The following is a 26,908-nucleotide window of genomic DNA, read 5'->3' on the forward strand; positions in this document are numbered from 1 at the left end:
GAACAAGCATGAGTAATGAGACCCACCACAGGGATAATGTTATGACACTCCCTCTAATCTGTCAGCCCACTTCCTCTCTGTGTGAAGTCAGCACATAAATTATATCATGACAGCTGTTTAAGGTCCAATCCAGCTGTTTTTATCTCAATATCAAATCATTTCTGGGTAACAATTAAACAGTGTAGTAGTACTCGGGTCCAGGACTTGTGACTCGACCATTGGTGGCTCTAACTCTCCGTCCCGTGACTTGTATTTGCACTTTGACTGGATAGGCTATTATGATAAGCAACAATGGGTGCGCAGAGCAGCGAGAGTTCTGTTCTCTAGCAATGGAAGGACTCGCTATACCAGCAAGCGGTGAGTGTGGATAGGCAGGCAGGCTCCACTCTGGTTCCGCCTCCGATCATACACATCACGCAAGCGACTCTTGCTTCCCCGTAACCACCAGTCACCAGCCTACTGTTTAGCTTTGTATGGTTAAGAAAAAAACTGTTTTACGATATTGAAAACAGTGGTTTTTAGTTTAAAAGTAAAACAGTAAAGCTATTGGCTCCCTCACTCTCCCCTTCAGTATTGAAAAGTTAAAAAAAGTTCCACTTTCTCCAGTCTCCCTTTAGTTTTCACTCAAGAATAAAACCACCTACACAAATATCAGTGGGTGGGCATCCCGAGTGGCACAGCGGTCTAAATGACTGCATTGCTAGCTGAGCCACTACAGATCCTGGTTAAATCCCAGGCTGTGTCGCAGCCAGGTGCGACCAGGAGACCCATGAAGCGGTCCAGCATCGTCCAGGTTAGGGGGAAAGTTTGGCCGGCCAGGTTGTCCCATCACGCTCTAGCGACTCCTGTGGTGGACAGGGCGCAACGCACGCTGACACGGGAGTCCGTACGGGAGTTGCAGCGATAGGACAAGACTAACTACCAATTGGGGAGAAGAAAAAGGGTACAAAATTATAATAATAAAAAAAAAAATATCAGTGGGTGATTACAAAAAAGTAGCAAATAATAATCTGGTCAATCTGACTGGAGACAATAGCCAATTCCGTTAGAGACCATTCATCCGTTCCAAACATCACTATTGATTTGACATAACTATTGAACATTATATTAAAACAAAATGTGTGAGACTGTATGAAGGACTTATTTGTTTCATAGGCTATTTTAAACTCAGCAAAAAACAAAATATCCTCTCATTGTCAACTGCATTTATTTTCTGCAAACTTAACATGTGTAAATATTTGTATGTACATAGCAAGATTCAACAGCTGAGACAAACTGAACAAGTTCCACAGACATGTGACTAACAGAAATTGAATAAAGTAACAGTCATTATCTGGTGTGGTCACCAGCTGCATTAAGTACTGCAGTGCATCTCCTCCTCATGGACTGCACCAGATTTGCCAGTTCTTGCTGTGAGATGTTACCCCACTCTTACCAAGGCACCTGCAAGTTCCCGCACATTTCTGGGGGGAATGGCCCTAGCCCTCACCCTCCAATTCAACAGGTCCCAGAAGTGCTCAATAGGATTGAGATCCAGGTTCTTCGCTGGCCAACACTGACATTCCTGTCTCGCAGGAAATAAGCCATACTGCTCGTTCTGGCATTGACCTGCTGGAGGGTCATGTCATGATGAGCATGCAGGAAGAGGACCACATGAGGGAGGAGGATGTCTTCCCTGTAACGCACAGCGTTGAGATTGCCTGCAATGACAACAAGCTCAATCTGATGCCGCTGTGACACTCCGCCCCCAGACCATGACGGACCGCTCCATCTCGATCCAGCTCCAGAGTACAGGCCTCTGTGTAACGCTCATTCCTTCGACGATAAACGCGAATCCGACCATCACCCCTGGTGAGACAAAACACTTTTTGCCAGTCCTGTCTAGTCCAGCGACGGTGGGTTTGTACCCATAGGCGACGTTGTTGCCGGTGATGTCTGGTGAGGATCTGCCTTACAACAGGCCTACAAGCCCCCAGACTAGCCTCTCTCAGCCTATTGCGGATAGTCTGAGCACTGATTGAGAGATTGTGCATTCCTAGTGTAACTTGGGCAGTTGTTGTTGCCATCCTGTACCTGTCCCACAGGTGTGATGTTCGGATGTACTGATCCTGTGCAGGTGTTGTTACACGTGGTCTGCCACTGCGAGAACGATCAGCTGTCCATCCTGTCTCCCTGTAGAGCTGTCTTAGGCATCTCACAGTACGGACATTGCAATTTATTGCCCTGGCCACATCTGCAGGACTCATGCCTCCTTGCAGCATGCCTAAGGCACGTTTACGCAGATGAGCAGGGACCCTGGGCATCTTTCTTTTGGTGTTTTTCAGAGTCAGTAGAAAGGCCTCTTTAGTGTCCTAGGTTTTCATAACTATGACCTTAACTGCCTACCGTCTGTAAGAGGTTAGTGTCTTAACGACCGTTCCACAGGTGCATGCTCATTAATAGTTTATGATTCATTGAACAAGCATGGGGAACAGTGTGTAAACCCTTTACAATGAAGACCTGTGAAGTTATTTGGATTTTTACGAATTATCTCTGAGTTTATATTGCAGGCAATTATGACCATTGCGCAACAGGAGGAAAATCTTTGCATTACTTCAATGCTCACATTAAAATCTTCCCGCCAGCCCGCCACTAGTTGATGCTGGGCAGATATCCTCAACTAAATCCGAGCCAAATCAATACAGACACAAACGAGCATTAAGCCAGAAAAAAATAAAAACTGCAGTAACCAAAATATAAAATTTGTCTAAAGAACCCTGAATAATTATTTTGGCTTTCAAAAGTTTTTTTATGTGCACATTAACCAATATTACAAAATGTAGTATTTTTTGTTAAACTCGGACCCATTGACGCAGACTTGAGCACTTGGACCAGGACTCGCCCACTAGGACTACTCATAGACTGGTGACTTTACCATTGGTGATTCGGACTCAACCTTAGACATAAGGTCTCGTGACTCGACCTCAGGGGACTGGTGACTCGACTGAGACAAGAGGTTTACTGACTCGACTACAAAACGGACAAGTAACGTTACTTTTAATTATTTTAATTAAAAACAAATCAGTAACAAAAATAACTAACTTTGCAAAGAGCAATTTCTCAAGCAAGAATTTTGCTAGGACTGTCGGAGTGGTCTGAGTGGGGAGGGGAAAACTGAAAACTAGCTGTTATTGGCAGAGGTTTGTAACTCTTTCTTATTGGTCTATTAACTAATTTACGCATGGTGATATCACCATGGAAAGGCCCCACCAAAACAGGCAAATATTTCAGGCAGTCTTTTCAAACAGCTCTTACACTAAAAGGGAATAATAATTGTTTACAGTATTATTCCAACCTCAGAACATGGAAATATATTTAAAAAAACACTGAAGAAAAAAAAGACGCACTTTTGACTGCACTGGGCCTTGAAGAAAACAGTTAAGCATGGGAAAGGGATACCTAGTCAGTTGTACAACTTAATTCATTCAACTGAAATGTGTCTTGCGCATTTAACTCAACCCCTCTGAAACAGAGAGGTGTGGAGGGCTGCCTTAAATCGACATCCACGTCTTTGGCGCCTGGGGAAGAGTTAATTGTCTCGATCAGGGGCAAAACATGTTTTTAACTCGTCAGCTCAGGGATTCGATCCAGTAAACCTTTTGGTTACTGGGTCAACGCTCCTACCCGCCAGGCTATCTGTGTGTGTGTATGTACAGTTCATTCGGAAAGTATTCAGACCCCTTGACCTTTTCCACATTTTGTTACGTTACAGCCTTATTCTTATTATTTCCCCTCATTAAATCTACACCCAATAACTCATAATGACATAGCAAAAACAGCTATTTAGAACATTTTGAACAACTTAAAATAACATTTACATTAGTATTGAGACCCTTTACTCAGTTCTAAGTTGCTGCCAAAGGTGCTTCGATTACAGCCTTGAGTTGAGTTTTCTTGGGTATGACACTACAAGCTTGGCTACACCTGTATTTGGGGAGTATCTCCCATTCTTCTCTGCAGATCCTCTCAAGCCCTGTCAGGATGGATGGGGAGCATCGCTGCACAGCTATTTTCAGGTCTCTAGAGATGTTCGATCGGGTTCAAGTCCGGGCTCTGGCTGGGCCACTCAAGGACATTCAGAGACTTGTCCCGAAGCCACTCCTGCGCTGTCTTGTCTGTGTGCTTCTGGTTGTTGTCCTGCTGGAAGGTGAACCTTTGCCCCAGTCTGAGATCCTGAGCAAGTTTCCATCAAGGATCTCTTTTTGCTCCGTTCATCTTTCCCTGACGCTAAAAACATCCCCGCAGCATGTTGCCACCACCATGCTTCACCGTAGGAATGGTGCAAAGGTTTCCTCCAGACGTAACACTTGGCATTCAGGCCAAAGAGCTCAATCTTGGTTTCATCATACCAGAAGATCTTGTTTCTCATGGTCTGAGAGTATTTTAGGTGCCTTTTGGCAAACTCCAAGCAGGCTGTCATGTGCCTTTTACTGAGGAGTGGCTTCTGTCTGGCCACTCGACCATAAAGGGCATGATTGGTGGAGTGCTGCAGAGATGGGAGAACCTTCCAGAAGGACAACCATCTCCACCGAGGAACTCTGTAGCTTTGTCAGAGTGACCATCAGGTTCTTGGTCAGCTCCCTGACCAGCTCCCTCCTCTGATTGCTCAGTTTGGCCGGGCGGCAAGCTCTTGGTGGTTCCAAACATCTTCCAATTAAGGATGGAGGATACTGTGTTATTGGGGACCTTCAATGATGCAGGATTTTTTTGGTACCCTTCCCCAGATCTGTGCCTCGACACAATCCTGTCTCGGAGCTCTACGGACAATTCCTTCGACCTCATGACTTGGTTTTTGCTCTGACATGCAGAGTCACTATATATATATATATATATATATATATATACACACATACACACACACACACACACAGGTGTGTGCCTTTCCAAATCATGACCAAACTTTTGTATTTACCACAGGTGGACACCAACAAAGTCGTAGAAACATCAAGGATGAACAATGGAATTAGGATTCAACTTAGCTAAATTTCAAGTCTCATAGCAAAGGGTCTGAATACTTACGTAAATGTTTTTTTTTTGCAAACATTTCTAAAACCCTGTTTTCACTTTGTCATAATGGGGTACTGTATGTAGATTGATGAGAAAGATACAGTTGAAGTTGGAAGCTTACATACACCTTAGCTATATACATTTAAACTCAATTCCTGACATTTAATCCTAGTAAAAAATCCCTGTCTTAGGATCACCGCTTTATTTCAAGAATGTGAAATGTCAGAATAATAGGAGAGAGAATGATTTACTTCAGCTTTTATTTCTTTCATCACATTCCCAGTGGCTCAGAAGTTTACATACACTCAATTAGTATTTGATAGCATTGCCTTTCAATTGTTTAACTTGGGTCAAAAGTTTCAGGTAGCCTTCTACAATAAGTTGGGTGAATTTTGGCCCATTCCTCCTGACAGAGCTGGTGTAACTGAGTCAGGTTTGTAGGCCTCCTTGCTCACACACACGTTTTCTATAGGCTTGAGGTCAGGGCTTTGTGAAGGCAACTCCAATAACTTGACTTTGTTATCCTTAAGCCATTTTGTCACAACTTTGGAAGTATGCTTGGCGTCATTGTCCATTTGGAAGACCCATGTGACCAAGCTTTTACTTCCTGACTGATGTCTTGAGATGTTGCTTCAATAGATCCACATATGGAAATATGTGGATCTATTGAAGCAACATCTCAAGACATCAGTCAGGAAGTAAAAGCTTGGCACCAGCTCCTCCTCATGGTGCCATCTATGTTGTGAAGTGCACCAGTCCCTCCTGCAGCAAAGCACCCCGACAACATGCGCCCCCCCCCCCCCCCCCCCCCCCCCTGTGCTTCATGTTTGGGATGGTTTTACTATGGATATAGATACTTTTGTACCTGTTTCGTTCATCTTCACAAGGTCCTTTGCTGTTGTTCTTGGATTGATTTGCACTTTTCGCACCAAAGTGCATTCATCTCTAGGAGACAGAACGCGTCTTCTTCCTGAGCAGTATGACGGCTGCATGGTCCCATGGTGTTTATACTTCCGTACTATTGTTTGTACAGATGAACGTGGTATCTTCAGGCATTTGGAAATTGCTCCCAAGGATGAACAAGACTTGTGGAGGTCTACAATTTATTTGAGGCACTGAGTTTGAAGGTAGGCCTTGAAATACATCCACAGGTACACCTCCAATTGACTCAAATTATGTCAATTAGCCTATCAGAAGCTTCTAAAGCCATGACATAATTTTCTGGAATTTTCCAAGCTGTTTAAAGGCACAGTCAACATAGTGTATGTAAACATCTGACCCACTGGAATTTTGAAACAGTGAATTATAAGTCAAATAATCTGTCTGTAAACAATTGTTGGAAAAATGACTTGAACAAAGTAGATGTCCTAATCGACCGGCCAAAACAATAGTTTGTTAACAAGAAATGTGTGAAGTGGTTGAAAAACAAGTTTTAATGACTAACATAAATGTATGTAAACTTCCGACTTCAACTGTATATATGTTTTTTCCATTTTAGAATAAGGCTGTAACATAAAATGTGGAGAAAGTCAAGGGGTCTGATTACTTTCCGAATGCACTGTGTGTATGTTTGGTCTGTACTATAAGTGTCAGAGTGAGGCATGCTGGTCTCTCCCTAGAGTGATAATTCTCTCTTAGCACATCTCATCTCCCCCTGTAGGAAGACCAAGCTCACAGACAGATTTCTGTTCAGCAGCTACGCCCCAGTCACACAGCTAATGTATCACAGCTGCCACAGCTACAGTAGGTCAGCTATTAGATAGCTGCAAATTACTGTGCTAGAGCTCCCATCAGCTCATACATGTCCCTTAGCATACATGTAATAGCTTGCTGGTTATGTTATGTTATACCACGCTGCGAACATAGCGGTTCACTGAGACTCTCTCAACAGTAAAAGCAAAGATGGTTTAGTATGATGACATGTAGAAACTGCTTCCCCAATAGAAATCCCAGATCACGCCTGTTAGCGATGTCATGGCAACTGTAACGTAGACGCTGGGAGTCGAGAAGCAGGTGGTAAGTTTAATATAACAAAGAACATGGAACAATGCAAGGTGCACGTAATGATGGTTGCCAGGACCGGTCGTTAGTAATCCGGCTCCAGCTGCAGGATGACGCAGGCGCAGAGGGAAGGCCCCGAGGATGAGTAGCAGGTCGGACGGCGAAGATGGAAATCCCAGATTATGTTGGGATCCAGAATGTCCTCCACCATAACACAAGACCGCTCCTCTGGGCCGTACCCCTCCCAGTTCACTAGTTGCTGGAGCCGACCCCAACGACTTCGGGAGTCCAGTAGGGATCTGATGGCATAGGCTGGACTGTCCTCAACGTCCAGGAGGGGGGCCAAGGCGTGCCGTGGGGGCCGGCATCAGCCAAGGGACCAGGAACCAGACCACTGCGGTGGTAGTCTGCCTGCTCCTTCTGACGGTGGACGGTGCGCTGGAGTCTCAGATGAGTCTCGCTCCACACTTCTTCTGCGGGGCTGAACCAATTATCCACTGCAGAAGTTTTGATCTAGCCCGAGGTCCACGGAGCCAGGGTAAGCTGAAAACCCAGAACACACTGGAACGAACGGAGTCAGCCCGGTGGAGGAGTGACTTAACGAATTCTGGGCCCACTCTCCCTGCCGGTCCTGGCAGTAAGTCCTCAGGAACTTCCCCAGCTCCTGGTTCATCCTCTCCACCTGCCTGTAAGACTGAGGGCTATACCTGGAAGTGGAGGCTGACCGTGACCCCGAGCTTCTCCATAAAGGCTCTCCATACTCGTGATGTGAATTGGGGGCCACAGTCGGAAACGATGTCCTCCGGAAGGCCATAAGGCCGGAAGACCTGATGGAATACTGCCTCAGCGACCTAGAGAGCAGTAGGAAGACCAGAATGGATGAAGGGGATGAAAACATGATTTGGAAAATCTATCCACAACCACACAAGATGGCGCTGACAGAGATGGTCGCAACGCTTCAGGTCCTTAGAAAACTATGTACTGTTGTTTTTTTATGTATTATTTCTTACATTGTTAGCCCAGAAAATCTCAAGTGTTATTACATACAGCCGGGAAGAACTATAGGATATAAAAGCGATGTCAACTTACCAACATTACAACCAGGAATACGTCTTACCCGAAGCGGATCCTTTGTTCGGACCTCCGTTCTGGACATGGGATCTTATCCCAGCGGCAGACCCAAAACAACGCGGTCGCCGCAGGTGAGGCAGATGGAGCGGCTTACTGGTCAGACTCAGAAGGCAAGCACACATTCACCGCTTCTGAGCATATTACTCGCCAACATCCAATCTCTAGATAACAAGGTGGACGAAATTAGGGCACAAGTTGCCTTCCAGAGAGACAGAGATTGTAACATTCTCTGATTCACGAAAACATGGCTCACTCAGGATATGTTGTCAGAGTCGGTACAGCAACACGGTTTCTTCACGCATCGCAGTGACAGAAACAAACATCTCTCTGGTAAGAAGGGCGGAGGTATGACTTATGATTAACGACTCATTGTGTAATCACAACAACATACAGGAACTCAAGTCCTTTTGTTCACCCGAGAATTATTTTCGATTATTGTCACAGCCGTGTATATCCACCCCCCCCCCCAAGCAGATCCCTCATCAGACCTGAAAGAACTTCACTGGACTCTGTAAACTGGAAACCATACATCCTGTGGCTGCATTTATGTAGCTGGGGATTTTAACAAAGCTAACCTAAGAACCATACTTCCTACATTCTATCAGCATATCGAATGCGCAACAAGAGCTGGTAGCTTTCTGGATCATTGCTACTCGAATTTCCGCAATGCATACAAAGCCCTCCCCCGCCTTCGGCAAATCTGACCATGACTCCATTTTGCTGCTCCCAGCCTATAGACAGAAACTAAAACAGGAAACGCCCGTGCTCAGGTCAATAGAAAGCTGGTCTGACCAATCGGATTAGAGACAAAGTAGTCGCAAATCAACGGCGCAAACACGAGATGTATGTGGCAGGGTCTACAGTCAATCACTGATTACAAAAAGAAAACCAGCCACGTCACGGACACCGATGTCTTGCTCCTAGACAAATTAAAACAACTTCTTTGCGCACTTTGAGGACAAATACAGTGCCACTGACACGGCCTGCTACCAAAGCCTGTGGGCTCTCCTCTTCCATGGCCAATGTGAGTAAAACATTTAAATGTTTTCAAACCTCGCAAGAATGCCGGCCCAGACGGTATCCCTAGCCGCGTCCTCAGAGCATGTGCAGACCAGCTGGCTGGTGTGTTTACGGACATATTCAACCAATCCCTATCCCATTCTGTTGTCCCCACATGGGTCAAGATGGCAACCATTGTTCCTGTTCCCAAGAAAGCAAAGTAACTGATCTAAATGACTATCGCCCCGTAGCACTCACTTCTGTCATCATGCAGTGCTTTGAGAGACTAGTCAAGGACCATATCACCTCCACCCTAGACCAACTCCAATTTGCTTACCGCCCCAAAAGGTCCACTGACGATGCAATCACCATCACACTGCCCTATCTCATCTGGACAAGAGGAATACCTATGTAAAAATGCTGTTCATTGACGACAGCTCAGCATTTAACACCATAGTACCCTCCAAACTCGTCATTAAGCTCGATACCCTGGGTCTTGACCCCGCCCTGTGCAACTGGGTCCTGGACTTTGACGGGCCGTCCCCAGGTGGTGAAGGTAGGAAACAACATCTCCACCCCACTGATCCTCAACACTGGGGCCCCACAAGGGTGCGTTTTCAGCCCTCTCCTGTACTCCCTGTTCACCCATGACTGCGTGGCCATGCTCGCTTCCAACTCAATCATCAAGTTTGCAGACAACACTGCAGTGGTAGGCCTGATTACCAACAACGACGAGAGCCTACAGGGAGGAGGTGAGAGCCCTTAGAGTGTGGTGTCAGGAAAATAACCTCTCACTCAACGTCAACAAAACAAAGGAGATGATTATGGACTTCAGGAAACAGCAGAACCCTAAAATTTGATTTGAAATCAATGGATAGATGAGACCAAGAACGCTAAGGCACGGGAAGGAGTTTCCCTGCAGGAGCATGCCGGGAGGGGGGGGGGGGGGAATCGTAAAGACAGGACAGGGCATTGGCTTTGGTGTTCTTTAAACCTGGGCGATAGGTCAGTGTGGAGTCAAATCTCGTAAAGATAAGGGCCCACCTTGCTTGTGGCGGATACAGCCTCCTCGCTGTCTGTATGCACTCCAGGTTCTGATGGTCGGTGAGGATGATGAAGGGGTCCTTCTCGCCCTCCAACCAGTGTCTAATGCCAACTTCACCGCCAGGAGCTTTCGATCGCCAATGTCGTAATTTCTCTCTGAAGGGGACAGTTTCATTAAGAGTAACATTTTTGTAGATTACCTTGTCGTTGAGACAGGACAACCCCCACGCCCACCTATGAAGTGTCCACCTCCACTACATAGGGTATTGTGGGATCTGGTCGTTTGAGCAATGGGGCAGAGGTGAAACATCCCTTCAGTAGGTGAAAGGCCTCGTCAGCTGCTGGACTCCACACCAACCTACGGGGACCACAATTGAGGTGAGAGGAGTGGCAATGGAGCTGAAGTTCCTGATGAAACGGCGGTAGAAGTTGGCAAACCGCAAAAACCATTGTAACCCCTTTATGGTGGTTGGGACTGGGCATGACCTCACAGCATCTACCTTCTTGACGTCCATCTTCACTCCTTGCGGGCTGATTTGGTAGCCTAGAAAGGAGACAGCCTCCCGATGAAACTGGCACTTCTCATCCTTGACAAACAAACAGTTAGTTAGCCAGGAGGCGTTCCAGGACTACTTGGATGTGAGCGATGTGATCCTCCAAGGTAGCCGAGTAGACCTGGATGTTATCAATATACACGACAACCTGGCCTCCGAACATGTCCGGGAACACCTTGTTGACGAATGCCTAGAACACTGACAGAGAATTGTCTAAGTCAAATGGCATCAAAGTACTCATAGTGACTAGACATTGTGCTAAAAGCTGCCTTCCATTCATCCCCCTCCCGGATGTGGATGAGATTGTATGCACTCCACAGGTCCAATTTGGTAAAGAACCAGGCCCCGTGGAGCTGTTCGATGGCTGCCGGCACCAACGGGAGGGTAACGGTACTTGGTGGTGATCTCACTCACTCCTCTGTTATCAATACATGGACGTAACCCTGCATCCTTCTTGGCCACGAAGAAGAAGCCTGCAGACGCAGGAGAAGTGGACGTACCGGATGAAACCTTGTTGAGCGCCTCATGGATGTACTCCTCGATGGCCTTGGTTTCAGCCACCGACAGAGGGTAGAGGCATCTACAAAGGGGCACAGAGCCTGCAAGCAGGTCGATGGCACAGTCCCAGGGGCGATGAGGAGGGAGACCGGTGGCGTGGGTTTTGGAAAATACCTCCCGCAGGTCCTGGTATACCTCCGGGATGTTGGGCTGAAGGATAACCACATCACACTGTGTGCAACCACAGGGGACAGGAAAGCAGGTCATCCAGCTCTCTTTCCTCTCGCCTCTATCTCTTTGCCCTTTCTACCACTGTGTAACAGCCAGGGAGGGAGAGAAGGGATGAGTGCTGACACTCCCGAAGTAGGTTATCCAGAAGGATGGCCATCTCAAGGAGTGAGTCCAAGGAGAGGTTGTCGTCTCGACAGGCCAGTCCCGTCTGGACCTTCTCTCACAGTACTCTTCTGAATAGCGCATGAAGGCCCGGATCATTCCATCTGCTGGATGCTGCTACTGTCTGGAAGGTGAGCGCGTACTCAGCAGCAGTCTGGTCCTCCTGCCATAGTTGGAGTAGGCGCTCACTCCCCTCTCTGTACTCCGGTGGATGATCGAAGATAACACTGAACAGAGCCATGAACCCCTCATACGAATCCAGACGGCTGTGGCCCATTCCAACACCCGCCCAGTCAGCAGAGAAATAACCTTGGCAACCATGGACCTCTCGATGGTGGGGGCTCTCATCTGGTGCGCAAAATAGAGGGAGCACTGTAGTAGGATGCCATGGCATTTAGATGGGGTGCCGTCATATTAGCCGGGAAGGACAAACAGGCGTCGCTGAGCTAGGCGGGTTACTGAATGGGCTGGTTTGATGGCTCGACTGATGGTAGAGTATCCTCCGCTAGTTGAAGGCAAAGCTTCTCGGGTATGTTCAAGACGTTGAACACTGCAAAGAACCTCTTCCATAGCCGTCCACAGTTGCACCAGCTGGTCGTGATGTTGACGAAGTAGGTATCCCTGCTCGTCAACCGTCTAGGAGATGATCTGGTTTTCTGCTGCTTCCATTTTGTGAGGCAGTATTCTGTAAAGTAGACGCTGGGAGTTGAGAAGCAGGTGGTAAATTTAATACACCAAAAAAAATATACAATATAGGAGTAGCGTACTGACATGAAACACATAAATAATAATGCCTGGGGAAAGAACCTAAGGGAGTGCCAGATAAAGGGGAGGTAATGAGTGAGGTAATGGAGTCCAGGTGTGCCTCATGATGAAGTGCAGGTGCGCATAATGATTGATGCCAGGACCGGTGGTTAGTAAACCGGCAATGTCGAACGCCGGAGGGGAGTGGTGGGAGTGGACGTGACCACGAGGTTGGCTAGCTAAACTCATGCGCATAAATATGTAAATGTATGTAAATATGTAAATATGTTTTTTTTTTACAAAAATGAAAACCTGTTAGTATGTCACTTTCACTAGGTTGGAGTAATATGTTCAGCTACTAAGATTTTGGCTCAAATCTAGGTTGTGCCTTTAGATTGTGAAAAAATGACCAACTTCGGAGTAATTTTTTACTTTTCTAACTCCAAACCCCGGTCTGGTCTGCTGTGTCTGCTTCCTATTTCTTCCCGTAAGTCTCGCAATGCTGGGCCTCTGGGTTTAGAAACTGTGGTAAAAGCATCAGTGTGCGAATGAGTAGATGACTACTGCTCTCTGCTAGCAAGCCAACAAAATTACATAGGAATTATGCAGGCAATAAACAGCCACTTTCACAAATGAGTGAGTAACCACTTCCGCTTGACTGATTCTAATTATCACCACAGGCACACAAAAAAAATAAAAAAATAAAAAATAAAACTCAACCATCTGAAATCTGTGCTGACTGTAATGGCGATGAAACTTCAATTAAAGTGTCAGCAAAAATTACCCTTAGGGTCATCCCAAAAAGACCACCTGATGAGGCTATGGGATGATATCACAGGTGCAAGCTAAGCAAACAAAGCAACATCTTAAACAATTAAATGTTCTCTTACATTCTCCAGTGATGCACATAACTCCTCTCTCCTGCCACCTCCTGGAAGTTGAAAGCTGCCACAGTTCACGCTCTGTACTACAGTAGTACTGACCGGCTGTGGATGCTCCCACAGTAACGCTGTCTGCCCAGAAAACCACTATTTCTCTGGTTGATATCATCACTTTAATCCAACTAGTACTGAGGATTACAGGTTTATCCTGAGCTGAGCGGATCAGAGAGGAATGAATGCTACTTAGTGGATTAACACACACATGGATTCCATGTTGCTGACTGCTGTATCACTTATTCAATTGTATTTACAAATTAAAGGGATACTTCGGGATTTTGGCAATGAGGCCCTTTATCTACTTCCCCAGGGTCAGATGAATTAGTGGATAACATTTTTATGTCACTGTGTCCAGCATGAAGGAAGTTAGCTTTATTTTTGCAAGCCAATGCTTACTAGCGTTAGTGCAATGACTGGAAGTCTATGGGTATCTGCAAGCATGCCAAAATTCCAACGCATTCCTTTAAGTACATAATGAATGAGAATTTAAATTCCATCTGTACTTTTTCCCAAATATGGGAAATTGGAATGGGGGGTGGGACAGGATGACCTAAAATAATTAGAACAAACTGCTGATGCAATGGCTTGGTTCCATTAAGGAAATTAGGTATTTTGTGGAACAATTCACCATGATGTCCACTGAGCTACACATGAACTTGAGCCAAGGACACAATTACCAAACTACCAGCAACAAATGACTTCTGTTCTCCATTGAATGTATGAGTGTTCAGTTCTGGGCCGGGTCTCACCTGCACAGTGCCAAAGTCAACGGTCTCATAGTGGAAGTGGGCACACTCAGCCAGCCTGGGAAAATGACCTCTGGGGAACGTCAGCCTGTAATACAGCAGCATCACCTCATCAGTATTCTACTGGCTGATACACTGAGGTGCAGAGAGAGCGAAAGAGAGAGAAGGAGAGAAGAAAGAGCAGAGAAAGAGCAGAGACAGAAAGAGAGGAGAGAGAAAGAGGAGAAATGAAAGAAAGGAGAGAGAAAGAGCGGAGAGAATGAGAGAAAGAGCGGAGAGAATGAGAAGAAAGAGCGAAGAGAGAAAGAGCGAAGAGAGAAAGTGCGAAAAGAGAAAGAGCAGAGAGAGAAAGAAAGAGCCGAGACAAAGAAAGAGCAGAGAAAAAGAGGAGAGAAGGAGCGAGAGAGGAGAAAGGAGAGAAAAAGCAAAAGAGAAGAGAAAGAGGAGAGAGAGAAAGAGCGGAGAGCGAGAAAGAGTGAAAGAGAAGGAAAGATGAAAAAGAGAAGAAAGAAAGAAAAAACGGAGAAAGGGGGGAGAAGAGAGAAGAGCGGAGAAAGAGCGAAAGGAGAGAGCGAAAGAGGAGTGAAGGAGCGAGAAAGAGAGGAGGAGCGAGCAAAAGAAGAGCAAAAGAGAGCGATCAAAAGAGGGAAAAAGAGGAGAGAAGGAGAGAAGAGAGAGGAGAGAAAGGAGAGGAGAGAGAAAGGAGAGGAGATAAGAGAGAGGAGAGAAAGGAGAGAGGAGAGAGAGGAGAGAAGAGAGAGAGGAGAGAAAGGAGAGAGGAGAGAAAGGAGAGAGGAGAGAAAGGAGAGAGAAAGGAGAGGAGAGAGAAAGGAGAGGAGAGAAGAGAGAGAGGAGAGAAAGGAGAGAGCAGAGAAAGAAGAGAGCAGAGAAAGAAGAGAGCAGAGAAAGAAGAGAGCAGAGAAAGAAGAGAGCAGAGAAAGAAGAGAAGGGGGGATAGTAGTGTGAAAGAGAGAGAGTGGATAGAGAGAGTGAGATAGCAAGTTGACCAGTCGGTCTCTGCCCGGCCCATCAATTTACTGCACTTTATTTTACTGCCTTGGTTTAGAGGCCCATTTTACAGCCCATAATAGCCTGTTTCCGTGGGGACAGGAGCACCTACTTCTTCACGTTTTTGACCTTCATGCTGGCTGTGCTGATGCAGGAACGCAGGGTGGGCTCAGGCTCGACAGGAAGCTCTGTGAGCTCATCATTCCGTACCTGCCAATCAACACACAATACTCAATATCTGCCAATTAACACACTCAACATATACTCAACATTCCTGAAGTGTAAACCAATTACATGGTTTGACCATCATCAGAAGACTACATAGTAGTAGAGTTAAGAGACTGCTGTTCCCAGGTTACAGTGGTCTTATCAGACCTCCTCTAGCGATAAAAGACTGTACCATGGCCATTGTGCTCCCTTGTGGGGACTTATCTGTTGGAGTAGTGCTCTTGTATGGATCAGGCTGGTTCTTGTCTTCATCTGGTGTAATACACAGTGACATGGCCCTACAGAGGCAGAGGGAGGGAAGGACTGAGAGACAGGAAGAATCCGAATCCATAAATATATTACATTTGACATACTTGAAATAAATATAAATGTCCATGGGTTCCACCAGAGGGAGCCAGCGAGAGAGACCGATGTATTCACATTATGTTTGGGGATCGAATCAAATCAAATCATGACATTGCACCAGCGGCCCAGAAAACTGTGGTATTTACATCCTTGTTATTCTGGTGGTAACAAATAACTTCACACAGTCTCAAATGGCTACTAACTGGTACAGAAAGCTCCAGAGGAGTATAGCCTACATACAGTAAAACACATCCTGGGCCCACCAGGGATTGCCTCACAAAACCTGCAGCTGAAATCTGAGTCAGTGTGCTAGGCAGAGGAAGAAAAGTCCTTTCAGCCAAACTTTTCTCAGGTACAATGAAGAAGAGTGGATCCTTGAGATTTCTCCTTCCTTCCTGGGCTCAGACATGAGATCTGCTGATAATAAGGACAAGAACACTGGCACTGAAAGAATGAGCTCATCTCATCTGCTGGAGATCTGTGATTAAATTAGAGCTATACTATCTAGGCCTGGTTGTTTTGCAGAATATTTACAGTTGATTGAGAAGATATCATGTGTGTCATCACAACCCTTTACAATGGGATGATATAGTATAGCCATCTCTAATGTCTTTAGAATTCCTCTCGCTATCGCTCTCTTCCTCCCTGTCAATCTCTCACACACACATAACACATGCCCGTACAATCACCCACACACACACCCTCAACACGTCTTCTTTATATTTATGGGTGTGATATCTGCAGAGTCCTGGTCAGCTGACATAGCACCGGTTCAGTGTGGCGCGTGAGAGAGTAGCTCACCCCTCAAGGACGTCACCACTTCCTGGTTTTCCCTGTGGTCCTGAGGCAGCATTCCCGATCACCGCGGCAACCCCACAGCCAGCCTCCATCATACTGCAACAGTCGAGAGAGACAGAGACTTAGCTGGGAAGCTGCCAGACATTAACACACTCTTAGCTGCAGCTTGTTCTCTCTAGAATCATTTTACACCTTTAACAAATTAATGGTTAATTAGTCTACAGTAAGAAAAGGCATTCAGTAAACAAGTAAATACCCACTTCTTACACGTTAAAATTGTTTCATTCAAACAGGTAAAATATAAAATAATATTTTTTAAACAATATGGAACCCATCCATACTGCAGGCAGAGTAAAGCACTGGGACTTGTATGACTGTGTTTGGAATGGTCCTGAAAGGCAAAAACAAACCCTTCATGATGAGTGTTGTTGTGAAGAGAGTGTTGTGACAGCCCCCATGAGGAGTGTTGTGACAGCACCCATGACCCATCATCCCAAATACAGCTCTTTATATACAGTCAACAAATAAAAGGAATGCTCTGACAGAGCAAAACACCTCCACACAGCCTTCCAAATCTTTCCATAACTCGCCCTCATGAAAGGCAACACTGGGAGCTGAACTCACATCTGGTAGGATATTGGGCAAACACAGTGCAGTGGTAACCAACCAACCCTGGTCCTGGAGTGCTACAGTATGTGCATTGTGCACTCAAAGTACCTCGGTTCTACACCTCAGCATTAAAAAAACTCCCCAGCCAACCAATACTGAGGTAGTAAAGCAGGGGTTTTCCTCTTCTCCAATCAGAAGCTGTAATGATGACTATAGAAGATACAGTGGGGCAAAAAAGTATTTAGTCAGCCACCAATTGTGGAAGTTCTCCCACTTAAAAAGATGAGGCCTGTAATTTTCATCATAGGTACACTTCAACTATGACAGACAAAATGAAAAAAAAAATCCAGAAAAATCACATTGTAGGATTTTTAATGAATTTATTTGCAAATTATGGTGGAAAACAAGTATTTGGTCAATAACAAAAGTTTACCTCAATACTTTGTTATATACCCTTTGTTGGCAATGACAGAGGTCAAACGTTTTCTGTAAGTCTTCACAAGGTTTTCACACACTGTTGCTGGTATTTTGGCCCATTCCTCCATGCAGATCTCCTCTAGAGCAGTGATGTTTTGGGGCTGTTGCTGGGCAACACAGACTTTCAACTCCCTCCAAAGATTTTCTATGGGTTGAGATCTGGGAGACTGGCTAGGCCACTCCAGGACCTTGAAATGCTTCTCACGAAGCCACTCCTTCGTTGCCCGGGCGGTGTGTTTGGGATCATTGTCATGCTGAAAGACCCAGCCACGTTTCATCTTTAATGCCCTTGCTGATCGAAGGAGGTTTTCACTCAAAATCTCACGATACATGGCCCCATTCATTCTTTCCTTTACACGAATCAGTCGTCCTGGTCCCTTTGCAGAAAAACAGCCCCAAAGCATGATGTTTCCACCCCCATGCTTCACAGTAGGTATGGTGTTCTTTGGATGCAACTCAGCATTCTTTGTCCTCCAAACACGACAAGTTGAGTTTTTACCAAAAAGTTATATTTTGGTTTCATCTGACCATATGACATTCTCCCAATCTTCTTCTGGATCATCCAAATGCTCTCTAGCAGACGGGCCTGGACATGTACTGGCTTAAGCAGGGGGACACGTCTGGCACTGCAGGATTTGAGTCCCTGGCGGCGTAGTGTGTTACTGATGGTAGGCTTTGTTACTTTGGTCCCAGCTCTCTGCAGGTCATTCACTAGGTCCCCCCATGTGGTTCTGAGATTTTTGCTCACCGTTCTTGTGATCATTTTGACCCCACGGGGTGAGATCTTGCGTGGAGTCCCAGATCGAGGGAGATTATCAGTGGTCTTGTATGTCTTCCATTTCCTAATAATTGCTCCCACAGTTGATTTCTTCAAACCAAGCTGCTTACCTATTGCAGATTCAGTCTTCCCAGCCTGGTTCAGGTCTACAATTTTGTTTCTGGTGTCCTTTGACAGCTCTTTGGTCTTGGCCATAGTAGAGTTTGGAGTGTGACTGTTTGAGGTTGTGGACAGGTGTATTTTATACTGATAACAAGTTCAAACAGGTGCCATTAATACAGGTAACGAGTGGAGGACAGAGGAGCCTCTTAAAGAAGAAGTTACAGGTCTGTGAGAGCCAGAAATCTTGCTTGTTTGTAGGTGACCAAATACATAATTTGCAAATAAATTCATTAAAAATCCTACAATGTGATTTTCTGGATTATTTTCCCTCATTTTGTCTGTCATAGTTGAAGCGTACCTATGATGAAAATTACAGGCGTCTCATCTTTTTAAGTGGGAGAACTTGCACAATTGGTGGCTGACTAAATACTTTTTTGCCCCACTGTATTTGGAGTAAGGAGTAGTAGCTAAATAGATACATCAGACCAGCCATTACAATATTTTCCCCAATAGAGGGAGGCAGCCCATTGGCCCATAGACACAGAGTGGTGCTCACTGATGACAGAGTTCCACACAGCTCTCTGATTCAGAAATGTGACCAGCCAGAGACCCAGGCCAAACCAGACCTACAGATCTACTATATTCCACTGTACTCTCACTTCATCTTTCCAATGGCGGCTGTAGCCTTGCTATAGGATCTCCTATCAAACATTATGTGACAATTCTCTTCAAGATTAGGAGAGTTTGTACACAAATTAAGTGGGAAACCGACACAAAATCACACCAGAGAGTTATTTCCAACAGGACAGCACCTGAATGTTTGTTTATCCATCCTGGACCGTTCCGGGACGCAGGCGTGTTCGAGGATAGCAGGGTTTGGTACACAAATCAGGTTCTCGATAGATCAGGGTCCAAAACAGACAACAGGTAAGTCCAGACAGTCCAGGTCATACACAGTAAATCCATTAGATATATTATCACTTTCTCTTTTCAATGTTTCACAGGTCCACAGCTCCATGCTCTCCTTTCTTCCTGGTGTGACTTGACCCCTTATATACGAGGGTCGGGCCCCACCTTGCAAGCGTTCCCCTTGCTTCTGTGGATTGTAGTTTCTCTCTCTCTTTTGGGTCAGACATTTTGTGCTTTGTAGTTCCTTATCTAGCCAGCCCTTAGTGAGAGGGCAGAGCCCGTTTATTAGTTCTGCCCTCACATATCTGCCATGTATCACTCGGCCCCCTTCTTTGCCACAATTATTACAACAAATATGTATCTAATGAAAGAGGACAGCATGATGACACACAAAAAAAACAATCAACAATTTATGTGAAGTCCCAAAGCTGTCCTGAATCTCTCCAGGGATAGGCTCCATGATTTTGAAGATGAACAAAGTAATACAACTGTTTGCATGTACAGAATGTTTTTGCCATTCAGTATAGTCTGGCAATCTGTCACCCATCAGAATGTGTGGTCCAACTTTCTGTTCCTCCTTCAAAAGCTCTGTAGGCGACTGCATTGCATTTATTCTATGATCAAATGTAACATGCCTGACCTTGATGATTGTTCAGAATGGAGAATGTTTGTTCTCAGATAAGGGCACCCTGTGCTTCACATTGTTGCGTTGCAGATACACTCAGCACTGCCTTATGGCAACATGACAAGGTACATCCATTCATTTATCCATTAAATATCGATAACATGGCAAAGCTATATTATTTAACGAGGACACAGATGTTTCCTGACATGTTAGCCAATGCCTTACATTTTGTACGTCCCAAATGGCACCCTATTACCTACATAATGAACTTATTTTGAAAAAAAATAAGTAGTGCACTATATAGGGATAGGGTGTAATTTGGGACATTATCTTTACCCCACTTATCTGTCAGTCATGCCAGACTAGCCATAGTAAAACCATCATCCTGCAATGTACAGTAGCGGTAGCTATAAGACATCTTGTTCACCACTTGAAGGAAGTTCTCCATTTCTGCTGCAAGGAGACAAAAACAGCTCTGATCTGGCTTTGACAGCTCTGGCCTACATGGTATTCTAGGAAAACTAGGGCAGCCTATGCAATTCTGCATGCCATTTATGAAACCTGTATTAGAAATCATGGGCTGGTGTGATGAATTGATGCCCACACATCATCTCTAAGAGAAGAATTTCATGCCATAAGCCTCTGAAGTGTCACACTAGACACACTCACATGTTAAGCTAATGCATTTGCTACAGTGCTGTATGCAATTAGGCCAAAAGCTTTAAGACACTATATATACACACACACAAATGTATGGACACCCCTTCAAATAGACTCTTTCAGGCACATCCGATACTGACAGATGTATTAAAAATCGAGCATACAGCCATGCATTGGCAGTAGAATGGCCTTACTGAAGAGCTCAGTGACTTTCAACATAGCAACGTCATAGGATGCCACCTTTCCAACAAGTCAGTCAGTAAAATTTCTGCCATTAAGTGGAAACGTCTAGGAGCAACAACAGCTCAGCCGTGAAGTGGTAGGCCACACAAGCTCATAGAACGGGATCGCCGAGTGCTGAAGTGCATACAAATTGTGTACTCGGTTGCAACACTCAATACCGAGTTCCAAACTGCCTCTGGAAGCAACATCGGCACAATAACTGTTCGTCTGGAGCTTCATGAAATGGGTTTCCATAACCGAGCAGCCACACACACGCCTGGAGTGGTGTAAAGCTTGACACCATTGGACTCTGGAGCAGTGGAACGGCGTTCTCTAGAGTGATGAATCCCGCTTCACCATCTGGCAGTCCAACGGACGAATCTGGGGTTGGCGGCTGCCAGGAGAACGCTACCTGCCCCAATGCGTAGTGCCAACTGTAAAGTTTTTTGGAGGAGGAATAATGATCTGGGCTGTTTTTCATGGTTCATACTAGGCCCCTTTGTTCCAGTGAAGGGAAATCTTAACGCTACAGCATACAATGACATTCGAGACGATTCTATGATTCCAACTTTGTGGCAACAGTTTGGGGAAGGCCCTTTTCTGTTGTTTCACCATGACTCTTCCCCTTACAATTCCCCCGTGCACAAAGCGAGGTCCATACAGAAATTGTATTTCAGGGCCTCCCGAGTGGCACAGTGGTCTAAGGCACTGCATCGCAGTGCTAGCTGTGCCCCTAGAGATTCTGGGTTCGAGTCCAGGCTGTCGCAGTTGGCCGCGAAAGGGGGGCCCATGGGGCGGGGCATAATTGGCCCAGAACCATCTGGATTAGGGGAGGGTTTGGCAGACAGAGATGTCCTTGTCCCATCGCACAATAGCGGCTACTATGGCGGGCGGGGCACAGTGCACGCTGACGCGGTCACCAGGTGTACAGTGTTTCTCCGACACATTGGTGCGGCTGGCTTTCAACTTAACTGGGCATTGTGTCAAGAAGCAGTGCGCCTTGGTTGGGTCGTGTTTCGGAGAACGCACGGCTCTTGCCTCTCCCGAGTCCGTACGGGAGTTGCAGCGATAAGACAAGACTAACTACCAATTGGATACCATGAAATTGGGGAGAAAAAGAAGAAAACGGTATTTTGAGATTGGTGTGGAAGAACTTGACTGGCCTGCACAGAGCACTGACCTCAACCCCATCGAACACCTTTGGGATGAATTGGCCTAATCGCCCAACATAGTGCCCAAATGCTCTTGTGGCTGAATGGGAGCAAGTCCCCGCAGCAATGTTCCAACATCTAGTGAAAAGCCTTCCCAGGAGAGTAGAGGCTGTTATAGCAGCAAAGGGGGGGGACCAACTCCATATTAATGCCCATGATTTTGGAATGAGATGTTCGACAAGCAGGGGCCCACATACTTTTGGTCATGCAAAAGGGGGCGGCAGGGTAGCCTAGTGGTTAGAGCGTTGGACTAGTAACCGGAAGGTTGCGAGTTCAAACCCCCGAGCTGACATGGTACAAATCTGTCGTTCTGCCCCTGAACAGGCAGTTAACCCACTGTTCCCAGGCCGTCATTGAAAATAAGAATTTGTTCTTAACTGACTTGCCTAGTTAAATAAAGGTAAAAAAAAAAAAAAAAAAAAAAAAAATGTAGTGTGTGTTTTATATCTAAAGTGAGAGGCTAAGGGAGCCACTGGGAAGAGGGAAATTACTATTGTTTCACTTCATACTGTTATGTTATCGAGTGTCTATGGGGTCACTGAGCAGCCCCCACCCAGACAACTGAGCAACACACACACACACACGTGTAGGCAGTACTGTATTCGTCAACATCTTCATGGGTTTTGATAAAGGCGCTCCCCAGTGTAATGTTTCCATCTGACTGTTGAGGGGAAAGTTTAACGTTCTCATGGGGTTAATAAAGCTAGTCAAAGTGGAGAAGGCCTGGGGTTGCTATGGAAACCTGCAGGTTGTGAGTCACTCATCTGCTCGACTGATGAGGTAGCAGGAAGAGAAAATGAAACTATGACAAAACTGTACACTACAAGAGATTGAACAATATGACAGATATTTCACCAGATGTATAAACGTGAAGCATTCGCTTGGCGTTTCCACTCATTACCAAATATGATAGTGAGAGGAAGCCCACTGTCTGGCAGTGGGAGAAGATGGAATTAAATTGATTTATTTTTAATTGCTTTGTTAAGATGGAGTGCAAATGCGAATTGAGTTATTGCACATGCCCATTTCACAGATGAGGCGTTCCCCAGCGGAAATATGCAGACGCTGCTAGATCGCGCCAATAGGATCTCACAAGCTCATGCTTGGCTCTGCCCACCTCCTTGCCTGTACTGCCCAATTTTACTCATTTGTTCCGATTGGAAACGGCAGGCTGTGGTCTGTCTTGGTTTAGTTATAAAAAAATATTTTACAATACTGTACCATAACGACAATACTTTATACAGTGCGGTGGTGATTGTTTTTATGGGATTAAAAACCTGATTAATGCTTTTTTCAGGGGGAGAATCATACAATTCTATAATCTGATTTACATTTACTACAGTGGGATTCATTTTCTTTCCTCATGATGAATTCCATAGCTGTATAAATCATGTGTCCCATTCCACACACACAAAATTAGGCTTAGACATAGTAAAGTTCATAGACTATACTCTGTCCAGAAATACAGGCAGATGCAATAAATGAGAATAAGAAACTGAAATGAATTCATTTACATACACTTTCAACAAAGGACCCACTGTAAGCCTAGTTTAAATGTAATCAGTTAGGTACGTGAGAAGAATTCTTTAAGCTTAGTTGACATACACTACCGTTTAAAAGTTTAGGGTCACTTAGAAATGTCCTTGTTTTTGAAAGAAAAGCACATTTTTTGTCCATTAAAATAATGATCAGAAATACTGTGTAGACATTCTTCATGTTGTAAATGACTATTGTAGCTGGAAACGGCTGATTTCTTATGGAATATCTACATAAGCGTACAGAGGCCCATTATCAGCATTACAGAGTCCCATTTACTCCTGTGTTCCAATGACACGTTGTGTTAGCTAATCTAAGTTTATCATTTTAAAAAAGGCTAATTGATCATTAGAAAACCCTTTTGCAATTATGTTAGCACAGCTGAAGACTGTTGTTCTGATTAAAGAAGCAATAAAACTGCCCATCTTTAGACTAGTTGAGTATCTGGAGCATCAACATTCTATTACAGGCTCAAAATGGTCAGAAACATGACTTTCTTCTGAAAGTCGTCAGTCTATTCTTGTTCAGAGAAATGAAGGCTATTCCATGCGAGAAACTGGCAAGAAACTGAAGATCTCGTACAATGCTGTGTACTACTCCCTTCACAGAACAGCGCAAACTGGCTTTAACCAGAATAGAAAGAGTGGGAGGCCCCGGTGCACAACTGAGCAAGAGGACAAGTACATTAGTGTGTCTAGTTTGAGAAACTCTTGCCCATCATAATATTTTCTTATTATTGGCCAGTCTGAGATATGGATTTCTCTTTGCAACTCTGCCTAGATATAAATTACAAAGTTTCTACCTTTTTATTTTTTCAAAATCATTGTTTTTTATACATTTGTGTATTTGAGTTTAACCATAATAATTGTGTAATCATTTTTCTGTTTTTTTTTTCTGGTGGATTAAACAGTAATTGCAACCAACGTTCTATGGCTTGTTCTAAAAATAGCAATATTTTTTTAGATTATTTCATTTTCAAATAACCAAAAGTAAGAGGTTGTAATCTGATTAAAGGGAAAAGGACCATTCTTGAACAGGGGGTGAGACATTCTTACTAATCTGCTAGTTCGTATTTAAGTATAACTTTTGTATGACTGAAGCCTTTAGTGAGAGGTCTAATGCATTAATATTTACTCATTTCTCCAAATTCATATTCATTATATAAAATGGGCCCATTTCATTTTGTCAGGCTTACCAATCCAAATAAAATGTCATATTTTGCTCATATAATTTAAAAAAACAAGTCACTAGTTGTAGGCAAGGCCATAAGCAAATAAGTAAACTGGGATATGACTAAAGGGGTGATTTTTCCACAAATAGACAGGTATTTCCTTTCCACGGTAGCAAGAACTTATCTATTTTTGCTAACTTTCTATGAAAATGTATTGAAATGAGATGATTTTTCTTTCGAGATATGAATATCGAGTATGTCCTTATCACCGCCAGACCATTTTACTGGTCAACTGTACGGTAATGGAAAAGTTATATATTTTAGTGATCCAATACGTAATATAGTACATTTAGCATAATTTGGTTGTAATCTAGAGAGGGTAGAAAAAGTAGATCTATGAGGCTGTGGAGGGATACAAATTGTGGATTTAAAAGAAAACATGAATCATCAGCATACAACCACACCTTTGTTTTAATTAAGCCCTGGATTTCTAGGCCCTTGATATAAATTGTTGGATCTGATTTTAATAGCTAACATTTCGATGGCCATAATAAATATGCCGACAGTGGACAACCTTATTTTACTCCAACAGTTTAATACTTTGAGAAGTAGACATTATTTTAAAATCTAGGTTTACTATACCTAACTTTAAGACATTTAAAAAGAGATTATCCAAAATGTAACTATTCCAGGCATTTATATCTAAATTCCTGTCGTACTTTATCAAAAGCCTTTTCAAAGTCAGCTACGAATACCAGGCCTTGTTTCCCCGATTTTTCATAGTGTTTTGTTTCCAGTACTTGTCTTATTTTCTCCAATGTATTGTCCATGTAAACAAAAACTGTCTGATTAGGATGAATAATATCCAACAATATTTTATTAATTGTTTCCCGGATTTAAAAGGCTTTAATTGCATCAAGAAGTCTCTCCTCTAATTTGGCCTTAACATAAGTCTTTCTGTACAGCTGTTAATTTTACATTATTTATAGGAAAAAAATCCTTACAGGTTAGTGGAGATGGAGACTGACTTTGGCTTTTGACAATTTCTTGGGTGGGTGCATTTTCCCACCAGGGGTGTTTACACCAAACTGGTGACATGGTTGATGCTTGACTGCGTCGACCAGAATTGTCACCAGAATAAGACATTCAATATTTGTTGGAAATGAGCATCAAGCCCATCACTTTTACCACCCTGTGAAGTTCATTATAACTTATTTCATCTGTAGCCTAATAAACACATGTTAAAAACCGATGTCAATGCTACTGTGCATACCTTTATAACGTAGGTACATGGCGTAATGACGCCACGTAAAATTTTGCCGAGCAGTCATTTGAAAGAGTAAGAACATTTTAGTGAGACAACTCAAAGGCGAAATCCATTAAAGCCAAGATAATAGGATTCATTGCCCTTGAAAATCAACCGTACTCTGTCGTGGGCGATATTGGCTTTCGTCGACTGGTCGAGCACCGGTACACACTACTAAGTGCGCTATTTTTCAGATGTTGCCCTACCGAAGTTACACAGTAATAGCGTCACTGCAATTAGCTTCACGACATACATAAAATACATACCATACTTTGGAACGCCGTTTGGGTCTTTGCGTGTCAAAAAAGATACAGTAGCACTGTCAAAGCTGTACAAAAAAAAGTCTACAAACAACCAAACACCTGCCACAAACGATGTGTTTGCAATACCGCATTGGTAATAAAGCATCATATGTTCAACCGCAACTTCTGGGGCAGCTAGCTTTAGCTTGGTACCTAGCTAGCACCAATACAACCAGCCGGAAAACAATGACCAGTAGAAACTGCAGTCATTTTCATTATTCTTAGCAATGATTTAAGAATCCTTGTGAGTAAGTATTAGCTAGGTTGCCACTTGTTGTTCACTTACTGAAATTGAACTTCAGTTTCTGAAAATAAATAGCTAGCCAGCTACTTAAAATTTTTGCCCTAGCAGCCAGCTAGCTTCATCTGGCTAGTGAGGCACGAGCGGACCGTGTTGTGTTGTGGATTAGGCACAATAATGGAAGGATTATGATTAGGCACAATAATGGAATTTGCAGTTTGGCTTCAAAATAAAAGTAGGTAATTGACAGTGATGCAAATTAATACAAAGCGTAGAATTATGCCAT

At 44.3% G+C, this 26,908-nt stretch overlaps 1 protein-coding gene across 2 annotated transcripts in view; it reads right to left on the bottom strand.

Moving 5' to 3' along the window:
- LOC110503963 (rho GTPase-activating protein 32) overlaps nt 1–26,908 on the bottom strand; it is a 46,601-nt gene that overhangs the window by 12,811 nt on the left and 6,882 nt on the right. For both annotated transcript variants that reach the window (XM_021582645.3, XM_021582644.3), the window contains exons 2-5: nt 16,477–16,569; nt 15,503–15,608; nt 15,215–15,312; nt 14,098–14,182 (exon numbers count right to left, since the gene is read on the bottom strand). In XM_021582645.3, coding sequence (XP_021438320.3) covers nt 14,098–14,182; nt 15,215–15,312; nt 15,503–15,608; nt 16,477–16,568 — 381 coding nt within the window. In that variant the 5' untranslated portion in view covers nt 16,569. The remainder of the gene's footprint in view (nt 1–14,097; nt 14,183–15,214; nt 15,313–15,502; nt 15,609–16,476; nt 16,570–26,908) is intronic.

This window comes from Oncorhynchus mykiss, chromosome 24 (assembly GCF_057628025.1).
Source record: "Oncorhynchus mykiss isolate SJ-2025 chromosome 24, ASM5762802v1, whole genome shotgun sequence".
In the NCBI taxonomy this organism is placed as follows: domain Eukaryota; kingdom Metazoa; phylum Chordata; class Actinopteri; order Salmoniformes; family Salmonidae; genus Oncorhynchus; species Oncorhynchus mykiss.